At 37.1% G+C, this 21,470-nt stretch overlaps 1 protein-coding gene across 1 annotated transcript in view; it reads left to right on the top strand.

Moving 5' to 3' along the window:
* The first annotated feature begins 331 nt into the window (after nt 1-331).
* DNAJC12 (DnaJ heat shock protein family (Hsp40) member C12) overlaps nt 332-21,470 on the top strand; it is a 44,526-nt gene continuing 23,387 nt past the window's right edge. The window contains exons 1-3 of the mRNA XM_040242278.1: nt 332-617; nt 11,074-11,178; nt 18,552-18,630. Of these exons, the coding sequence (XP_040098212.1) occupies nt 11,101-11,178; nt 18,552-18,630 (157 nt within the window). The 5' untranslated portion in view covers nt 332-617; nt 11,074-11,100. The remainder of the gene's footprint in view (nt 618-11,073; nt 11,179-18,551; nt 18,631-21,470) is intronic.

Here is a 21,470-nt window from a genome sequence, read left to right on the forward strand (position 1 = left end):
CAGGTTTCCTAACAGCCTTGTCAAGTGCATTTTCTGAAATGCCGAAATTCTGGCCAAATAATCTGATGCAGTGGTTTTATGCATTATGTTAACTAAGAGCTTTGGAGTCAGACACAGCACAGTTAAAATGCTAGCTTTATTCATGGCATACAGTAGGAGCTCAATAATGGTGATTATTCTTCCTGTTGTTACTGTTATTTTATTTTTAAAATTAATAAGTAACTTTGAAGAGCCGTTTTAGGTTCACAGCCAAATTAAGCAGAGTTCCCTTTTATCCTGTCCTTCACTATCAATATCTGCACACATTAACAAGAGGATTACTACCATTTGTCACTGCACTTTGCACTTGACCGAAGCTTCAAAGCAATGTTTCAACAGCGTTTAACGAATCATTTGCAGATTCTATTTTATGTCTGATTTAACAGAAAGACTTTTTCTTTTCTTTAAAAAAAAAAAATTAAAAAAAAAAACATATCCTGTTCCTGTCTCAGAATGTTCTTTTGCTCTGGCAACCAGGCCTGAAAGAGTGAGGTTAAGGTCTTGGCAGCTTCCGTTTTCTTTCCACTGAATATTACGCTGGAACGGAGCAGCAGATTCTGAAGAAAAGACATTGAGAGGTAGGAGCTAAATCAGAAATGAGATTCCGTTTTTAATCAGAGCGCTCAGCTGATGTCCAAACCCCAGCTTGAGAAGGGAGAAGGGGCCCGTGTTGTGGGAAATCAGAACGAACGATTGCTAGGTCTTTCTGGAACTTGGGCTTTGGCGTCTTGGAAGTTCGGGTTCCGAAGGACCGCAAGGGGAAGGTGCCGATTTCGTTCTGCCTAGCAGAACTTGGCGCTAGCCTGGAAGGAAAACGGAGTAGCTGCTAGTCAGAACGACTCTCAGAGTTGTCCGCGTGGAGCCCACCTAATTTCTATGGTCTGCCTAATTTCTGTTCTCGCTCGGAGCTCCTCGGGCTTGGAAACTTTTCTAGACTTTCCGTTTGAGCTCTGGCTCTTTTGGCTTTCTCCCCCTCACTTAAAAGGCTCTGAAATCTATGTTTTGTTTTTTTTTTTTTTAAGGCATTTCCGGAGGGACATTTCCGGGAGGCCGGAAGTAACTGGGCTTTCCTTTGTCGCTCCTTTTACACGCCAATTTCCGCGATGTCTTGTGGGAGCTGTAGTCCTGGGACGGCGATTGCCGCCTGGGTCGTAGGAGACTGGGCGGTTTTTCTGGTTCTGAGGCTGGGGCTTTGACGGGCCACATGGGAAGATCTTTCGCTAAGTTAAAAAGCTCTGTGTGATTTCTATATCTGGTATATGTATTTTTTTTAAGTTTAAAATTTTTTTCTTTTTAACCAGCTTGTGTAAATTAAACTATATTTTTTCTTTTAAAAAGCATCCCAAGGGAATTCCCTGCGGGTGCAGTGGGTGGGGCTCCCTGCCTCCACTGTAGGCGGCCTGGGTTCCATTCCTGGTGGGGGAACTAAGATCTCTAAAGCCGGGCCAGTAAGGAGATAGATACAAGTTATTAAATAGAATAAAAAGCATACAGAAAACAAAAGTGGTAGGATGATTATATTGACTTCACACTAACAGTTCAGAGAGATGTAAACCGAAACTAAAGGCTTTCTGTACCTGCTCAGCTCCCTCCCTTAAAAGGAATCCGTATATTTGATTTTTAAAGAAAAAAAGGTGCAAATGTACATATTGTTGACCCTTGGACCAAAAGGGCTTTGAAACGCAGGGGTCCACTTACACAGGGAAATTTTTTTTTTTTGGTCAATAAATATATGAATTATGAAAAAGTATGCAAAAGAGGTAATGACATCATACTCTTTTTAAACTTTCTTTTTCATTTGATAATTCATCTTAGAGATCTTTCCATACTGCACAAAAGAGCTATCTTACTCTTTTTTTAATGATTGTATGGTATTTCATAACAAAAATACCATAATTTATTCATCCATTGATCTCTTCTTTACCATCCCATTGAGGGACATTTTGATTATTTCCAACTTTTTTTCTGTTGAAAACAATTTTGCAGTGATTGCCTGGAACATATTTTGGTGTAGGTCCACAGGATAAATTTGTAGAGAAAAATTATCGAGCCAAGGAGATATATGCTTTATAAAAGTTTACAAATATCACCAAATTGCTAAACTGTACCAGTTTACACTGGAATTCTCAGGTGGCTCAGTGGTAAAGAATTCACCTGCCAATGCAGTAGACACAAGTTCAATCTCTGGGTAGGGAAGATTCTCTGGAGGAGGGTATGGTAAGCCACTACCGTATTCTTGCCTGGAAAATCCTAGGGATAGAGATGCCTGGTGGGCTACAGTCCATAGGGTTGCAAAGTCAGACACAACTGAGCATGCACACACACACTGATTTATAGTAGTATCCAGGAATGTATGAAGGTATTTGCTTCCTCCCTTCTATTCTAGCATTGGGTATTATCAACTTTAGAAATTTTGCCTCTCTGAGAAGTAAACAATGTATCTTCCTTTGAGTGATTAGCAGTTTCGTAATTATGAATGAGGCTGCACTTTTCTTGATACATTTAATGGCTATTTATATTTCTGAAAGTAATCATACCCTTAATCCAGTTTTCTATTGGGTTGTTAATCTTTTTCTTACTGATTTTTTGGTACTTTAGTAAACTGGGGAACTCAGTCTTTTGTCTGTTATGGGAATTGTGAAATTTTTTTCCTTGTACATTATTTACCTACCTTCTGATTTTGCATTTGTACTTTTTTTATATTGCTACTACACATCTGCATAAATTTTGTACAGTCATGTTTATTAATTTTTTTAAAATTTATTTATTTATTTATTTTTAATTTTTACTTTACAATTCTGTATTGGTTTTGGCTCATGTTTATTAATTTTATCCTATGGCTTCTGGGTTATTTGGTTATCTGTAACTTACTTTGGTATAAGGAGGAATGGCTCTAGCATCATCATTTTTTCAAAATACTAGCCAATGGCGCCAACATGATTTTTATCACCTTTATCATTAGAGAGAAAAACCCAGTGAACATTAAAGATATACCCTACCATAAGATGCTGCAGCAAGTTTAGAAGTTAGTTCTGGGGAAAAAAGTAGAAATAAATAAGTGGTACTCTACTTTTCTCCAAACACATACTAACCTTATATTATTGCTTTTTCAAACAATAGCCCCAAAAGGTTGCTATTATTTATGTTTATACTATATTTATATAAAGTATTATTTTTTAATATTAATGAAGATTTCTAATCATTATACAACTTGAAAAATAAAAAATATGAAAATGATTTTAAAAATTATGAATAATTGAAGTAGAATTCCCAAATTGACAGAGGGTTATGTATATTCAAATATAAAGGAAGCTTTTCCCCCAAATCATCCTTTAGAAGAAAATGTAGATACCTTATACTTGTAACCTTACAGAGTTTCTCATACAGTGGAAGAACAGCACTATTCTTAAATTAATACAGTTTTTCATAATATAGTATTTTAAATATATAGGTTAAAGTAAATTTAAAAAGCTGAATATTATAGGTCATTGGATCATTTTATATATAGCTAAATAATGAAAGTTAAGTATTACATGTAAGCATTTGACTATTTTATATATAATGTACACACTATATTGGAGAAGGAAATGGCAACTCACTACAGTACTCTTGCCTGGGAAATTCCATGGAGGAGCCAGGGGGGGCTACAGTTCATGGGGTCTAAAGAGTTGGACAAAACTGAGCGGCTAAGCCACCATCACTACCATATATACTACATTCACATGTAATATATACAAATATGACCCCAAAGTCATCTTTTAGGGGGGAGGTGGATTGTCTCACTGGTGAAACTTAGGCTTTTATTCAGGCCTGGATAATGTATTCTTGTCATTTTGCTATTGTTTGATCAAGACTTTAGTGTGGATACAGTGGTGCAATATGTTGAACTTAAATTCTGAAATATAAACATCATTTAAAAACATGCTGAAAAATACAAGAAGAAAAAACTAAATGTTTTACCATATTTGCCTCTAAGGCAGAAGGAGATACGAGGCAAGTCTTTTCCTTTTCTGTTAAAACCTTAGAAAACTATGTTCTGAGGCATGTGGGCTCAATAGCTGGGATTCTCGGGCTCTAGAGCACAGGCTCAATTGTTGTGGTGCGTGGGCTTAGTGCTCCGCGGCACGTGGGAACTTCCCAGACCACAGGTCAAACCCATGTCTCCTGCACTGGCAGACAGGTAGCTTCCCACTGAGCCACCAGGGAAGCCCATTTTTATAACAAGAAAAACATGAGGATGTATGGTTGGGCACTTCCTTTTAAGATTTATTCTTCTCTGATTATAAAATCACATTGTATTCATTTTCATCAAGACTTAACCAAACTCAACATTTTATGTAAAAATATATAGGTGGCACTAGTGGTAAAGATGGAGAAGGCAATGGCAGCCCACTCCAGCACTCTTGCCTGGAAAATCCCATGGACGGAGGAGCCTGGTGGGCTGCAGTCCATGGGGTCACTAAGAGTTGGTGACGACTGAGCGACTTCACTTTGACTTTTCACTTGCATGCATTGGAGAAGGAAATGGCAACCCACTCCAGTGTTCTTGCCTGGAGAATCCCAGGGACGGCAGAGCCGTCTATGTGGCATCTATGGGGTCGCACAGAGTTGAACACGACTGAGGCAACTTAGTAGTAGTAGTGGTAAAGAAACTGTCTGCCAGTGCAGGAGACATAAGAGACGAGGGTTTGATCCCTTGGTCAGGAAGATTCCCTGGAAGAGAGTATGGCAACTCACTCCAGTATTCTTGCCTGGGGAATCCCATGGACAAAGGAGCCTGGTGGGCTACAGTCCACGAGGTCGCCAGGAGTTGGACACGACTGAAGCAATTAAGAACACATATAAGTTCAGTCGCTCAGTCGTGTCCAACTCTTTGCGACCCCATGAATCACAGCATGCCAGGCCTCCCTGTCCATCACCAACTCCCGGAGTTCGCTCAGACTCACGTCCATCGAGTCAGTGATGCCACCCAGCCATCTCATCCTCTGTCATCCCCTTCTCCTGCCCCCAATCCCTCCCAGCATCAGAGTCTTTTCCAATGAGTCAACTCTTTGCATGAGGTGGCCAAAGTACTGGAGTTTCAGCTTTAGCATCATTCCTTCCAAAGAAATCCCAGGGTTGATCTCCTTCAGAATGGACTGGTTGGACCTCCTTGCAGTCCAAGGGACTCTCAAGAGTCTTCTCCAACACCACAGTTCAAAAGCATCAATTCTTCGGCGCTCAGCTTTCTTCACAGTCCAACTCTCACATCCATACATGACCACAGGAAAAACCATAGCCTTGACTAGACGGACCTTAGTCGGCAAAGTAATGTCTCTGCTTTTGAATATGCTATCTAGGTTGGTCATAACTTTTCTTCCAAGGAGTAAGCATCTTTTAATTTCATGGCTGCAGTCACCATCTGCAGTGATGCAGTGATTTTGGAGCCCAAAAAATATACTAATAAATATTTAAATATATACAACTAAGTTATTTTACTAATATATATTTAAATATATACAGCTAGATTATTTGTGACATGCAGTAATATATTAGTTTCAAGTGTACAACATAGTGATTTGGCTTTTTTTTTTTTTTTTTTTTACCATACTGTGTGGTTTGTGGCATCTCAGTTCCCCAATCAGGACTGAACCTGGGCCAAGGCAGTGAAAGCACCAAATTCTAACCGCTAGACCACCAGGGAACTCCCATGATTTAATATTTTTATATAATTGCCACAGTAAGTCTAGTTACCATCTATAGCCATGCAAAGTTGTTACAATCAATGTTCTTATTTTTGAGATATGATCTTGTAACCAAGTCATTCAGTACTATTATTAATAAAAATAACAAAACCTCAGAGACTTAAAACAAGATGGGAGGGAGCTTTTTACTGAATTCTGACAGTGAAAATAAATATGGAAATATCAAAATGAGGAAAATTACCAGTAATGCCATGTAAAACTGTAACCTCACAACATAAAGAACACCTTCAGCTGGGTACTTATTGAATTATGAGCTCTTTCTTTTTAATCCTTACCTTTATCCTAAGGTGCTGGAGCCAGCGTGAGGAACTCCACCCATGGCAAAGGTCATGAGGAAGGAGGCTTGGCATATGCAAGGCGTGATCAAGCCTCAGGAAACCCCCTGTTCCCGAGCATCTACCCCCAAACCAGAGTCTGTTTTATGCTCTCACCTACACCTCTGACTTTACGGGAGGCTCTCCCCCATAACCGTTTTTCTCGGAGAAGGAGTAAACCTGCAGCTCCAAGGCAATAAAAATTCTTGGGCGTGACAAGAGTGTTTCAGCTTACGACTCCTCTGAAGGTTATCTAGCCCGCCTGTATACGTTCTTCCAGCCACATGTGATTGTTTACAGCCTCCCAATCTGAGAGGCATGAGATGTTTTAGACTTATTAAAGGCAAATTCTTTTGGGGAGTTAGAAATTATTAGCATAATGGGTTGGTTAGGAATTATATTGGTGAAGGGTTTTTTCATTTGTTGTGTCAATAATTGCTGCTAATTCCCTGCCCTCGGTGGGACAAGGATGTCTCAGGTCAAACCTCTCTGCTGACAGACTAGCTTGTGTGACAGGATTACATGATTGTTTACTACCTCTCAACCATAAACAGCACAGAGAGTTTTGGAGTATTTTGAGAGTCTTAATTAGCATAGGGCTTTTCTCATTGTTGAGTCAATGATTGCCACCAGGCCTCCATATCCTTAGGCACCTGGGAATATATTAATCAATGTATTTGGAACATAGAAAAGGAAATATAGTAGTTTTTAAGGTTAGCAATACTAGACTTTTTGAGTTAATGGATTTTCTCTTTTGTAATAATCACTGTACTTTGTTATAAATCACTGTGTCCTTGCTATGTGAAAATGTAACTCTATCACTATCTTAAGACTAAATAGATCTTAAGGGGAACATTGGTGAAAGGATTTTCATTTGTTGGGCTGATGTTTGCTGCTAAATCTCCATATTCCCTGTCCTTATAATGAATATAACTAGCATATAGGAGAAATAAGTATTAACCTTTAAGTATATAGGAGAAATAAGTATTAACCTTTAAGATTAATCATGTTAACCTTGGGTTAAATAAATTCCTTTCCTGATTGTAACTCACTACACCCTCACCCTATAGGAATGCAACTTGATTTGGAGGGTGGTGCCTAGTTTAAGAAAAAACACCCTTGGAAAAAATAAGTTTTTTGATTAACAGAAAGAAAGGATCATAAAATGTCAGCGGGTCTCATGGCCAGAAGATGATGTAATATCCCTAAGACCTTTTTTATACATTTATGTGAAGCACCTGATTTTGATAAGGGTCAGGACTGCTGACCCCCGCGTGACTCTGTATTCATCCCTATACGTAACAAAAGGTATATAAACAAACCCCAAAATAAAGAAATTGGATCAGTTTCCGGAAAGTCTGATTCCCCCATGTCGCTTCTTTCTTGCTCCCCGTTTTTCTGGCTGAATTCCCATCTGGAGCATGGATGCTATTCCATGTAAACCAAGCTATTCAGCCTCTTTTCCTCCACTAATTTTCCTACTACACTATCCGTTTCTAATCTCTCTATATATCTGTAATTAAATATGTATTTTTCCAAGGACGCCGACTCCATCCACACCTTAGAATCACCCTGGATCCACCGGGGCTGGACCCCGGCATTAAGGGGTGCTGTGAGTTGAGGGCACGAAGGAGGGAGCCATTCAGAGCCAAGGAGTCAAACATGTAGGCCACAGTTTAGTAAATAATATGATAAATAACCCAATGTGATGCAGGTGTATTATATTTGTAGAACTGCTTAATTTTAGGTGATTAAAGAATGGAATGAAAACCTTATGCTTACATGAAATAAAAATTTTGGTAAAACTCAGTTATAGGATGTAGGGAAAATAAAAGAAATTATCAGAGTTCTTAAAAAAAAAAAAGCACAAAACTACAGGAACTGTGTAAGTGTATAGCCAATAGGCTCTCAGTAAATCCCTACTGACTTACATATATGTTAGCTTTCTTTTCTAAAAGATGTGCCAACATGAGTGAAAGAATCTAAGAACAAGAGTATTCAGTGTAGTATTTCTTATTAGAGCTGAGGATTTGAAGTGTCTGACACTAAGGAACTGAGATTAAATAAATAAATAAATACACACACACACACATACATACACACACACACATATATATGTGTGTAAATGCATATAATGAATGCAAAAACGAGACATTGTTGGCAGTGGTTATCTTGGTTACCTCCAGGGAATAAAACTAGTGGCTGGAAGACCCAAGGAGGGAGGGACACTTACCTTTCATCCCTTTTGTAGCTTTAAAATTTTGTTGTATGTGCATGTGGTGCCCATCAAGGGCTTCCCAAGTGGCTCAGTGGTAAAGAATCTGCCTGCCAAGCAGGAGACATGGGTTCAGTCCCTGGGTTGAAAAGATCCCCTGGAGAAAGGAAATGGCAACTCGCTCCAGTATTCTTGCCTGGGAGGTCCCGTGGACAGAGGAGCCGGGTGGGCTACAGTCCATAGGGTCTCAAAAGAGCTGGACACAGTTTAGAGACTAAACATCAAACAGCAGTGCCCATTAAAAATATAGAATTTAATTAAAATTAAATTTAACTTCAAAGTGATGGTTAAGTCATATTTGTCAATGTTTTCCAGTTTTCCTTCCTCCAAATGCACACAGCCACCAGATTACCCTTAAACCTTCACTTTTAACATGTCACATGCTTACGAAGCTACAGCAGTTCCCTGCTGCCTCCCCACTTGTTCAGTGTCCTCTGCCTGATCCTCAAGGCTCTCCATGTTCTGGCTCTCATCTTGAGTACTGGTCTCAAATGTTATTCTCTTCAACACACTCTGCTGTAAAGTTGTTTTCTTCACTTTTCCCTGAATTTTTTTTCCTGCAACACCTTATGCATTTTGTTCCTTCCTCCTTCTCTCCATTTATTCTATAAATGCTCCTATGGATTTCTTTAAAATTTTCCCTCTAAACCGTACAGTTTAACATTTGATGAGGTAATATGCTGGGCTTCCCTTGTGGCTCCACTGGTAAAGAATACACCTGCAATGTGGGAGACCTGAGTTTGATCCCTGGGTTGGGAAGATCCCCTGGAGAAGGGAAAGGCTACCCATTCCAGTATTCTGGCCTGGAATATGATAGTGCAAAAGAAATATAGTACAGTAAAAATGGTACTCTGAGTTCTCAGTTTGGATCTTTTCCTGGGCCAGGGACATGTGGTATGATACTCAGGTATTTAATAAGTTATATGAAATATTCAACATTTCATTATTAAATAGGCTTGTGTTAGATGCTGTTTCCCACTTGTAGGCTAATGTAAGTGTTTTGAGCACATTTAAGGTAGGCTAGGCTAAGTTATGATATTCAGTAGGATAGTTGGGTTAAATGCATTTTTGATTTAGGATGAGTTTATGGTGTCAAAACCCCATGCTAAATTGAGGAAGAGCTGTATATTTATAAAACAGGAATCATACCATACTTCTAAAACTTAATATTTGTATTTTTTCTTTTTTCAATTGAGATATAACTTATGCCCAGTACTGTGCATAAGTCTCAATGCTTAGTGAATGTTTACATAATTGCTTGTTACCTTTTTTTCACCTAACAATGTGTGACCATTTCCCAGGTATTAAATATGTTTCTACATTTGAAAAGACCCTGATGCTGGGAAAGACTGAAGGCAGGAGGAGAAGGGGATGACAGAGGATGAGATGTTTGGATGGCATCACCAACTCAAAGGACATGGGTTTGGGTGGACTCCGAGAGTTGGTGATGGACAGGGAGGCCTGGTGTGCTGCGGTTGATGGGGTTGCAAAGAGTCGGACATGACTGAGCGACTGAACTCAACTGAACTGGCATCTTTTAAAATGACTATATGATATACTACTGTAGGTGGATCATTATTTAAATGATTGTTGGACAGTTAATTTTTCTACAAAACTTTCATTAGTTTAATTTGTAATGATAACTATCATTATTGCTGTATCTTTGTATACATTCTTTTTTGTTTTTTGGCTCCACCATGCAGTATGTGGGATCTTAGTTTCTTCGTTTCTGGAGCAGGGATCAAACTCTCTTCCTCTGCATTGGAAGTGCAGTCTTAACCACTGGACTGCCAGGGGAGTTCCACGGGTCACTGTTTTAAATAATCCTGTTTGTTTGTATGTGTCTTGTCTGCCTCCCTCCGTTGCACTATAACCTCGCTAAGAACTGTTTACCACATCTTTTTCTACAATCATGCTGAGCACAAAATAGGTCCTCAATAAATATTTGTTGAATGAATAGATTATCAAATAAATTATCAAATGATCTCTTAGTCTGTTTCTTTCTACTCTTATGTGTGTTAGTTGCTTAGTCATGTCTGATTCTTTGTGACCCCATGAACTGTAGCCCTCCAGGCTCCTCTGTCCATGAGATTTTCTAGGCAAGAATACTGGAATGGATTGCTATTTCCTTTTCCAGGGGATCTTCCCGACCCAAGGATTGAACCCCATCTCCTGCATTGCAGGCAGATTCTTTACTGCCTGAGCCACCATGGAAGCCTGTGTACTCTTAAGCTGTTTAAAAAATTATGAAATATTCTTAACACTCAGAAAGGTGCTCACTACTCATATTTAAGAAACACTAAGATTTTACCATAATGCTTCAAATTTTTTTCTATTCCTTAAAAAAAAAAAAAAGAGGTGAAAATATATCAGAGGTGAAAAAATGGCCAATTTGAGGAGTATGTAAAAATGGATAGTGTTTATCAGCTTCTAAAAGGAATGGTTCATTTGCATCACTTACATAAACTCAAACTACAGATCCCAGCCAGCACTGCAACAGTTCCGCACGTGGGCTATTCTTTTCTCTTGTATAAACAGCCAATGAAAACTAGAGTTTACAAAGGTCTAGGATGACAGCTGGCGTGTTGACTGTGGCCAGCCTTAAATCTAGTTAACTGCCGTTTGGAACGCACTGCTGTAAACCAGATCTCAAAAGGCGTTTCCTGTTAATTCTCAGTTCATTGTGCCTCTCGTTTCAAAGGGAAGAAAAACTGGTTTAGTTATCTCAATGGATGCGATACTGAATTACAAGTCGGAAGATACTGAAGATTACTACACATTACTGGGATGTGATGAACTGTCTTCGGTAAGCAATGAATAATGCTGTTCTTTTTCACAACAGTATTTCAAGTTTTATTTAAGGTTTTAACATTTTGAACTTTAAGTCACATTGCCTAAAAACCTAATCATGTATTATTTTAAAGCTCTTTTGGCTCAGAGAAAGTTAAGGACTTAAAATGGAGTGTTGGGTCTTTACTTGAATAGTGTCCTCTTTCAATTTTCTGGACACTTCTGATTAAATATGTGTATTCTTACACATGGTCATAGACTGTTTTCCAAATATACTAAAAATATATATTTGAAATTTTATTGTAATTGCTATTGGCAGTGTTTCATAGTATATACATAAGCTATATCTTTATTATTGTAATGTATACTGTAATTGAGATGAAATTTAATTTTCTAGTAATGATTTTTATTTTTTTATTTTTATTTTATTTATTTTTTTGGTCTTTTTTTTATTAGTAATGATTTTTAAATGTTTCATTAAAATATGTAGTCTTACATGAGCACGTAAATTATTTAAACCAAGAAACATCCTTTTGGGTTAATAATTCAAATTGTGTAAAAGGAATTACTTCTTTAAACTGTGGCTTCTGAAACAAAGTATGTGACAAGTCTGTAATTGTTCATTTGATCTATAATAGAACAATGTTTTAAAGGTCCCTATGGATAATCATAAGGTCATAAAAGATTTTCACATTATGGAAAGTTCATTTATAATTTTACCTCCCAAAGGTAACATTCTTAACGTTTGGTAAATTAGTCTCCAGACTCTTTCCTATGTATTATTTTTGAAGAACATGTTTACTTTTTACCCATTAATATTATAATAAGGATTTCTCCATGCTACTAAAGGTTCTTCATACATGGGTTAATGATTGCACAATATTTTATTTTACTATTGTACCAAAACTGATTATTCTCTTATTGTTAAACATTTCATTTACAGTTTTTTTAGTATTTAAAATTTTGTTTAGATGCGTATGAAATATATTTTATTACATTATTAAATATATTCACATTGTTTTATATATATGAGTATTAAAATATTTATTTTATTACTAAAATAGAACTATTAATATTAAATGCTTTAAAGCAAATTAGTTTTCTATTTATCTTTGTTTTATAAGGCTGGAGTTAAGTAATAAAATATACTTAGATTTGTTTGGCAAATCGAATGCAGTATTGGATGCAAAGATTGAAATCTTTATCTTCATCACTCTGAGGAAGTTAGCTTAGGTACCTTGTAGTTAAACACCCCCACACAAAAGAGGTTATAATATTCTCTTAATTGCATATTTCTTCTTTAGGGTAATATGTTACTTTTGTTTTCTTTAGGGGTGGTTTACTTATATTAATTGAGAAAGCTTATCATGTGTTATTCATACTTTGAATTATACTCTTGCCAAATAATTTTTGAAGGAACTATTTAAATCAAAGGAACATAATTTAATTTGAAAAGTTTCACAATTTGGATTTTTTAAAAATATTGTTATGCTAGGTTATAAAGTAAAGGTTGTAGTATCCCCTAAATAAATCTCTTTAGTCAGGCTTTTGTAGTTATGTTATTGTCTTTTCAGTTTACAAAGAAAGATTAGTTTTGAATAGACTAAAAAAATGATCCCATTGTTTATTTACAATGTTTATAACAGTTTCATTTTGTCATGACCAGTTATAATCATACTTCTCTGTGTATACTGTGGCATATATTAAAAGGAGAATCTGTCAAAACAAAGGCGAATAAGAGCATGGTCTTGACATTCCTTCTTCTGGATATATTTTACTAATTCTGTCATTGCATAGCATGTATAGATAACAGTCACTTATCTAAAATGAAGTGACCCGTCACAATTTTATCAATTCCTTTTATGCATTATCTTTCTCCTCTTTTTATATGTATCCTTCTCATTTACAAACATCTTAATGCTTTTTTAAACTATTATTGTGACATTTCCTTTATTTGATTTGTGTTGTCTGGATTTTCTTTACTTCAAATATTCCTTGGTTTGATACTCTAAAAAATTAACCAGAACTGTTTCTATCCAAAAACAATTTAGCAACTTGATATTTTGATACTACTTAAAACTACTGAGACACACACATAATTCTTTTGCTTAGTATACAGTTCTTACACTTTAAAGCTTGTGTTGGAAATTAATAAATGACACATGTAAGGCCATGGAAGAATTTCCATGCTGTTGAGTAGAAAACAAATACTCCCTGTTCAGAAACATTTACCAAAGTTTAAGGAAAGAATGTCTGAAAAGACTTTGGAGAAGAGATGGGGTGTGAAACGATTCTGCATTAAAATTTAGATGCATGGAGGGAGACACAGAGGGCATTTGAGTGACCAGGGGAAAGCTGGAGAAGACCCCTCCAAGTGGGAATCAAATTAGTCCCTATTTCACATGAGTATTTCCTGACACAGAGCAAAATACTGTGCTATTAGGATATGCAAAAGATAAGCTTTTAAGTTTTAAAATTTAATTTCTAAAATTATGTATGTTCAATAAGGAAATGAGGAGTATAAAGAGAGCACAAGGAAAAATGCCAACCCAAATGCTTAATGTTTGGGACTATGATATATGCATGCCATTTTATGCATGCATATATATATATATATGATTTTGTATAAATAAGTACATGTACATATGTATACATATTTATATGTTTATCTTTATATATGGGCTTCCCCATGGCTTAGCTGGTAAGAATTCACCCGCAATGCGGGAGACCTAGGTTCGATCCCTGGGTCGGGAAGATCCCCTGGAGAAGAGAAAGGCTACCCACTTCAGTATTCTGGCCTGGAGAATGCTATGGACTCTAGTATAGTCCATGGGGTCTTGTGTCTGGAGTCAGACTGCCTGAGTTGAAATCCTGGCTCTGCAACTTACTAGCTCTGTGACTGGGAAAATTACTTTCCTATGTTTCGTTTCCCTAATCTGCAAAATGGGAATAATAATAGTACCCACCTCATAGAGTTGCTGTGGGAATTGAAAGACATGCTATATTTAAAATACTTAGAACAGTACCTGGCACACACTAGGTCTCAATAAATCTTAGCTATTATTTATAATTATTTTATTTTATTTTATTTATTTGGTGTAGCTTACAGAATCCTAGTTCCCCAACTAGTGACTGAACCCAGGCCCATGGCAGTGAAAGCATGGAGTCCTAATCACTGGACTGCCGGATAATTTCCTCATTATTTTACATATACACACATATACATATATGTTACATGATTCCTTTTGAGTAAAACATTAAGATTTTATACCTCACACAATGCTTTATAGCTTACCTTTTTCTCATAGAATGTTTTATATAAAATTTCTCAGATTATTAAAAATCTTCTACTACAAGATTTTTTTAATGACTGCAAAATATGCCATCCTATAGCCCTATTACAATTAACTTTAACAATATCCTATTACTAGGCACACAGGTTTTTGTTTAAAATGTATAACTTTTTATTCATTGAAGCTTCTTATAACTAAATCCATTCCCTACCTTCAATTATCCTCTTAGCCAAATTCCTATAATTGAAATGGTTGGATTGAAAAGTATGAAAAAAATTAAAGGATTTATATATTTTGTTGTTGTTGTTCAGTCGCTAAGTCATGTCTGACTCTCTGACCCCGTGGGGTATAGCACACCAAGATCCTCTGTCCTTTACTATCTCCTGGAGTTTGCTCAAACTCATGTCTATTGAGTAAATGACGCTAACTAACCATCTCATCCTTTGCTACCTCCTTCTCCTTTTGCCTTCAATCTTTCCCAGCATCAGGGTCTTTTCCAATGAGTTGGCTCTTTGTATCAGGAGGCCAAAGTATTGGAGCTTTAGCATCAGTCTTCCAATGAATATTTAGGGTTTATTTCCTTTAGGATTGACTGGTTTGATCTCCTTGCTGTCCAAGGGACTCTCAAGAATCTTCTCTAGCACCATAATTTGAAAGCATCCATTCTTTGGTGCTCAGCTTTCTTTATGGTCCAACTATCACATCTGTACATGACTACTGGAAAAATCATAGCTTTGAGTATATGGACCTTTGTCAGCAAAGTGATGTCTCTGCTTTTTAATATCCTGTCTATGTTTATTATAGCTTTATATATGTATATCTCAATTGATTTATAAAAAATTTGCTAAAATTTGCTAAAAATGTTAAAAGAACATTTAAATTCTTCCCAGGAAAGCACAAGTGAGTTCATTTCCTTGTACCCTCAGTGACACTGGTTATAATAATCCATGGATGTTTTGACGTTTTGATTATGAGTAAAGTTGATATTTAAGGTATATTTATTGGCCAGTAGAACAGACAGCTTTCCAGATCACTGGACATTGTGTCAGAAATGCAAAATTCAGTGGACTTTGACATGAAGGGCCTCAGTTGTCCATGAGCTGCTCTTGGCACCAGGAACATGGGGTGGCGATGCCAGGAGATAAATTGAATGTGCCCAAGACAAACTAAGCCACTTTATTGGTTAGTTTTCCCAGAACCAGCCCTACACAGGACATCTGTGATAAATTTTGTGGTAGTAAAATATGAAAAGTAATGATAGACTGATATGCACTATTCTTAACTTTTAAAAATTGGATAAGAATGAAATAAATAACAACAACCCCCCCCAAACTCTCTACTTTTGATATATAGGTATAGTTTTTATCCATTTGTGCTATTAATTTCCCCAAGATATATGCATAAATATGTAATGTGTATAAAAATGTGTCTTGACGGATTCTATCATAGGGCAAAAGGAGTAAAAGTGTTTTTAAAATTTTATTATGTTATGTTTGGCTGCACTGGATCTTCGTTGCTTTTTGGGGTCTTTTTCCAGTTGCGGTGAGCGGGGTCTACTCTTTGTTGTGGTTCAAGGACTTCTCATTACTGTGGCTGTTCTTGTTGAGAAGCGCAGGCTCTAGGCATGTGGGATTCAGAATTTGTGGCACACAAGCTCAGTAGTTGTGGTTCGGAGGCCCTAGGGCATGGGCTCAGTAGCTGTGCTACACTGGCTTAGTTGGTCTGAGGAATGTGGAATCTTCTCTGATCAGATATCGAATTGGCAGGCAGATTCTTATCCATTGTACCACCAGGAAAGTCCAGGAATAAAGGTTTGTTTTTTTTTTTTAAATTCTGTATTGATGGAAATCTTTTCAAAGAGAGTTTGTGAGTACTTATAAATTACTTGTTAATTAAAAAATGCTATTAGATTCTTTAAAATATTTAATATTAAAAAATTTTAAAACAAGTCCCAATCAATTTTCTTTGTTCTATTAGCAGGTTATGGTGACAGGTAAAGGGAGCACCCAGGAAGAGGAAACATAACTATAGTTCTTACTAGGAAATCTATCTCTTCCTGTTATTCCAAGAGTCTCTCAGGACATACTTAACAAGGAAGAGAACAGAGATATCAATCTGGGCTTTAAACATACTCATATCTAATACTGTCTTTGATTGTAAAAGTGAAGCTTTTTTTTATGAGAGTTGATTAAGGATGACATGGAGCTGATAAAAATATTTCTCCCATGATTCTTATGACAATATTGAACTGAACTGCTTGAAAATTTAATTCTCAAACGAGGTAATTTGCTTTCATGAATTCGTGCATAGTAAATGTGGAACTTGCTAACAGGTCCTAAGCCTGAAGAAATGGCCCATGTAAAACAGTGGTTAAGTTGATGGGATTTGGGGATTTCCCTGGCAGTTCAGTGGTTAGGACTCCTCACTTTCATTTCTGGTTTGATCCTTGGTTGAGGAACTAAGATCCCACAAGCTGTGCAGCCAGCCAAAAAACAAAAAGAATTATTGGATTTGAATTCCAACTGCTTAGTTAACAGAAAACTCAGCTTTTTTTTCCAGTATCAAGTTAAATGAGTTCAAGGAACTTAACCACTGATGTTTAATTAATAGCTATTAAGTTCTTACTGTGATCAGGCTTTGTGTTAAGTGCTGGAGTTACATTATTCATGAAATGTAAAGATGAGGAAATCTAGGCACATGGAAATTATATAACTTGCCTACACTGACAGAGCAGAACTGGGATTTAAAACAAAGCAATTAGATAGTCGGACATGACTTAGCGACTAAACAACAACAAAAAGTCAGATACTAAGAGCCACATACCCACTTTTGCATTCTGATGTTGACATTACAATTATAATTGATAAAGCCTCATGATAATAAGGATTAGATGGTTGAGTGAAACCCAATAAAAATCATAGATGGCCCTCAAACCTCATTTTAGTTTGGGCGGAAATCTCTGTTTTTTCAATCAATATCTCTAACCAAACTGTTTACTGGTAACAAAATGATCCAGTTTATCCTTTTTTTCCCCCCTAAATTGTGAGACATTTTTTTCTTTCCAACTTTATGGAGATATAATTGACATACAGTACTGTAAGTTTGAAGTGCAGCTTACCACAAGTTTACTGAATATCCATCATCTATATAAATACCAAATTAAGAAATAGAAATTTTTTCCTTGTGATGAGAACTCTTAGGATTTACTCTTTTAACACCCTTCCTGTACTACATATAGTAGTGTTAATTATATGTATCATTTTTTACATTACATCATGAATACTTACTTAACTGGAAATTTGTATCTTTTGACTACCTTTATTTAACCCCTCCATCCCCAATTGTGAAATTCTTTTTGTGCGTATGTGTGAAATTCTTAATAGAAAAGAAAAGGACAAAAAAAGAAGAAACAACTTTATAATGGGTAATTTATAAACTGGACAATCATCTTGAATAACAGAGGCGGCTAAACATCCTTTGAAGAACTCAGGTGTGTAAACACACCTTTTATATATTGTTAGGATGGCACCCCACTGCAGTACTTTTGCCTGGAGACTACCATGGACGGAGGGGCCTGGTGGGCTGCAGTCCATGGGGTCGCTAAGAGTCAGACATGACTGAGCGACTTCACTTTGACTTTTCACTTTCATGCATTGGAGAAGGAAATGGCAACCCACTCCAATGTTCTTGCCTGGAGAATCCCAGGGATGGGGGAGCCTGGTGGGCTGCCGTCTATGGGGTCGCACAGAGTTGGACATGACTGAAGCGACTTAGCAGCAGCAGCAGCAGGATAAACATATATGACCACTTTTAATGTTTAAATTTACTGAACTCATAGGTGTCTTGGACCATCATCTAAATACAGTAGCAAGTTTAATCATCATTACATACTACTAGTTGAATAAGAATATTTATTGGATACTTTCTGAATTTTGTGATTGAGAAAATAATTTCTTAGACTAAAAAGTCAAAATACAAATAGGAATCAAAATAAAAAGGTAGGTATTCATGGTGGCTTTTTTGGGAAGGGCTGACACCCTACTTTCCCCTTTATGCCATTCAAGTTGGATTCCTCATTCATTAATTTCTGTTTTAGGTTGAACAAATCCTTGCAGAATTTAAGGTCAGGGCCCTGGAATGTCACCCTGACAAGCATCCTGAAAATTCCAAAGCTGGTAAGTATTTAATAATGGTTGCTTTTCATGAAAATGTATAGCATATAGAGCTAAAAAGCCAGTGAATAGTAGCTTCATTTTCTTTTATCTATTTATGCTCAAAATTATTCTTTCATTTAATGCCAAAGAGTGTTTTTTGCACTATTGGATGGAGGCTGAAGAGGAAACCGGGTAGGGTCTTTTTTCTAATAGCAGTCATTTAACATTCATTTATCTTTCTGCTATAATGTGCTGCTTCATGGTTTACAGTTTGTCCAGTTGGGACTTCCGTAGTGGTCCAGTGGTTAAGACTCGGTGCTTCCAATGCAGAGGGTGTGGGTTTGATCCCTGGTTGGGGAACTAAGATCCCACATGCCTAAATAAATAAATAAATAAATAAAATAACAATAAGAATAAAAAAAAATGTGTCCAGCTTTATGCTTCCTTTCACCAATTTTTGAATGTTAACAGTGACTTCCATTTGTAACTAGGTGGTTATCTTAATGAGAACCTTGCTGTGTTTTCTTCTGAATAGGTCTGTATATATTGTATAATAATATATTCATACATTTGTTTTTTCTTTATCATATTTTAAATTTCATGATCATAAATTTATACATAAATGCTCTTGTGTATCTCAGCTTGAAAAAATACAGACCAAATAATAATCCTTTCTTAACCTGTCTCCCTCCTGCTTCTTCTCTATCTCTGTACTTCCCTTTAGAGCCAGTTTTCCTGAAAAAGAAGTTCACAGTTGGTATTGCTACTTCCCTTTCAGCCAGTTTTCAGTTTATCCCAGTTTGACTTCCTCCTCATCTTTCTAGGAAATGGCTCTTGCAGTAGTCACCAAGAGCTTCTTGGCTGCCAACTCCTTTTAGTTCTTACCTTCCCTGAGCTTGCATCAGAATTTGGAACTGCTGATCTTGCTCATCTTCTTGACACTCCTTTTCTTAGCTACCAGGATATGCCCTTATGCTTTTCCTCCTGCTTCTTGGGCTCCTCTTTCTGTCTCCGTTGTGACTTCTTCCCTTCTGTCCTAAGGTTCCCTTCTAAAATCTCTTCTGAGGACTTCCCTGCTGGTCCTGTGGTTAAGACTTGACTTTCCATTGCATGGGGTATAGGTTTGAGGCCTGACTGGGGAACTAAGATCCCATATCCCTTGCAGCCAAAAAAAGCAAAACATAAAACAGAAACAATATTGTAACAAATTTAATACAGACTTTAAAAATGGAACACATAAAAAAATCTTTGAAAAAGTTTTAAACTCTTCTGGGCTTACTCCCCACTTTTTCTCTAGAATTTTGTTGAAATCTGTGGTTTTCAATCATCAGTTATTTGTTGATGGCTTCCCATTTTATCCTTAACTCAGTTCTCATTCCTCAGTTTCAGACTGTGGCTTTGACTGCTTTTTGAAAATATCCTTTTGAGGACATTTCAATGTCACTCTGTCCAAAACTGGCCTCATTATTCATCCTTCTCTCACCTGTTATATGCATGCTCAGTCGCTCAGTCGTGTCCATGTATGTACCACCCTACTATTGATATATGTCTAGTATGTGTATACCTATGATTTTTTTTTTGCCATGTCTTGGAACATATGGAATCTTCCCTGGCCAGGGATTGAACCCTTACCCCCCTGTAGTGGAAGGGTGGAGTCTTAACCACTGGACCATCAGGGAAGTACTATATGTGATTTTTCTATAAGGAAAGTATGATTAAGACCTGTCTGCTGCTGCTGCTGTTTAGTCACTAAGTTGTGTCCAAGTCTTTGCAACCCCATAGAGTGTAGCCTGCCAGGCTCCTCTGCCCATGGGATGTCCCAGGCAAGAATACTGGAGTGGATTGCCATTTCCTTCTCCAGGGGATCTTCCTGACCCAGGGATTGACCCTGCATCTCCTGCATTAGCAGGCAGATTCTTTACCCCTGGAACCACCAGGAAAGCCCATTAAGACTTGTCTTTAACTCTACATTTCACAAATGGTAAAACTCAACTCCTTTTAATTAAAAAACTTTCCCTTATCTTAAAGCTCTTAATTTTCTCTAGAAATCACTGATCCCTTTGATTGTATAAATGGGTTATTTTCCAATGTATAGAGTCAACTTTTGTTAGATACTTAACTATTACCATTGCACATTTGATTTTTCCCCTTTTCATTAAGACATAACTTACTTAAAGCAAATGTGAAAAAATCGTAAGTATAAACTTGATAAATTTTTGTCTACATATAACCAGTTTAACCACTGCCCAGATGAAGATATAGAACATTTCTGCCACTCCAGGAAAAGTCCCCTTTAATGTCCCATTCAGTGTCAGCACCCTTTCCCATTGTTGGATCTTTATCATCATTGATTAGTTTTGCCTAGTTTTAAATTTTATATACATGGAATCATATGGTATGTACTCTTTTGTGAAGCTTCTTTTGCTTTACCTTATGTCTGTAATATTTACACCTTGATTGTACATGTAACAGTGGTTCATTCTTTGTCATTGCTGGGCCTTGAGGCACAAGCCCCTTCATGTTGTGCCCCTCCCCACATCTCCAGTCTCATTTTCTCTTCACCACCATGCTTACAACCCTATGTTTCAGCCACTCAGCACTACTTTGGCTCCCAGGGACATTCCTGGTGGTCCAGTGGTTAAGAATCTGACTTCCAGTGCAGAGGACATGGGCTCAATCCCTGGCTGGGGAACTAAGATCCCACATACCACAGAATGACTAAGCCCGAGTGCCTCAACTAGACAGTCTGTGTGCTGCAAACCAAAGAGCCCACATGCTCTGGAGCCTTAGTACCACAACTAAAGGGAAGCCCATGCATCACAGTGAAGAGCCTGGGTACTGAAACTAAGACTCGACTCAGC

This window comes from Oryx dammah, unplaced genomic scaffold, assembly GCF_014754425.2.
Source record: "Oryx dammah isolate SB20612 unplaced genomic scaffold, SCBI_Odam_1.1 HiC_scaffold_6, whole genome shotgun sequence".
Classification (NCBI taxonomy): domain Eukaryota; kingdom Metazoa; phylum Chordata; class Mammalia; order Artiodactyla; family Bovidae; genus Oryx; species Oryx dammah.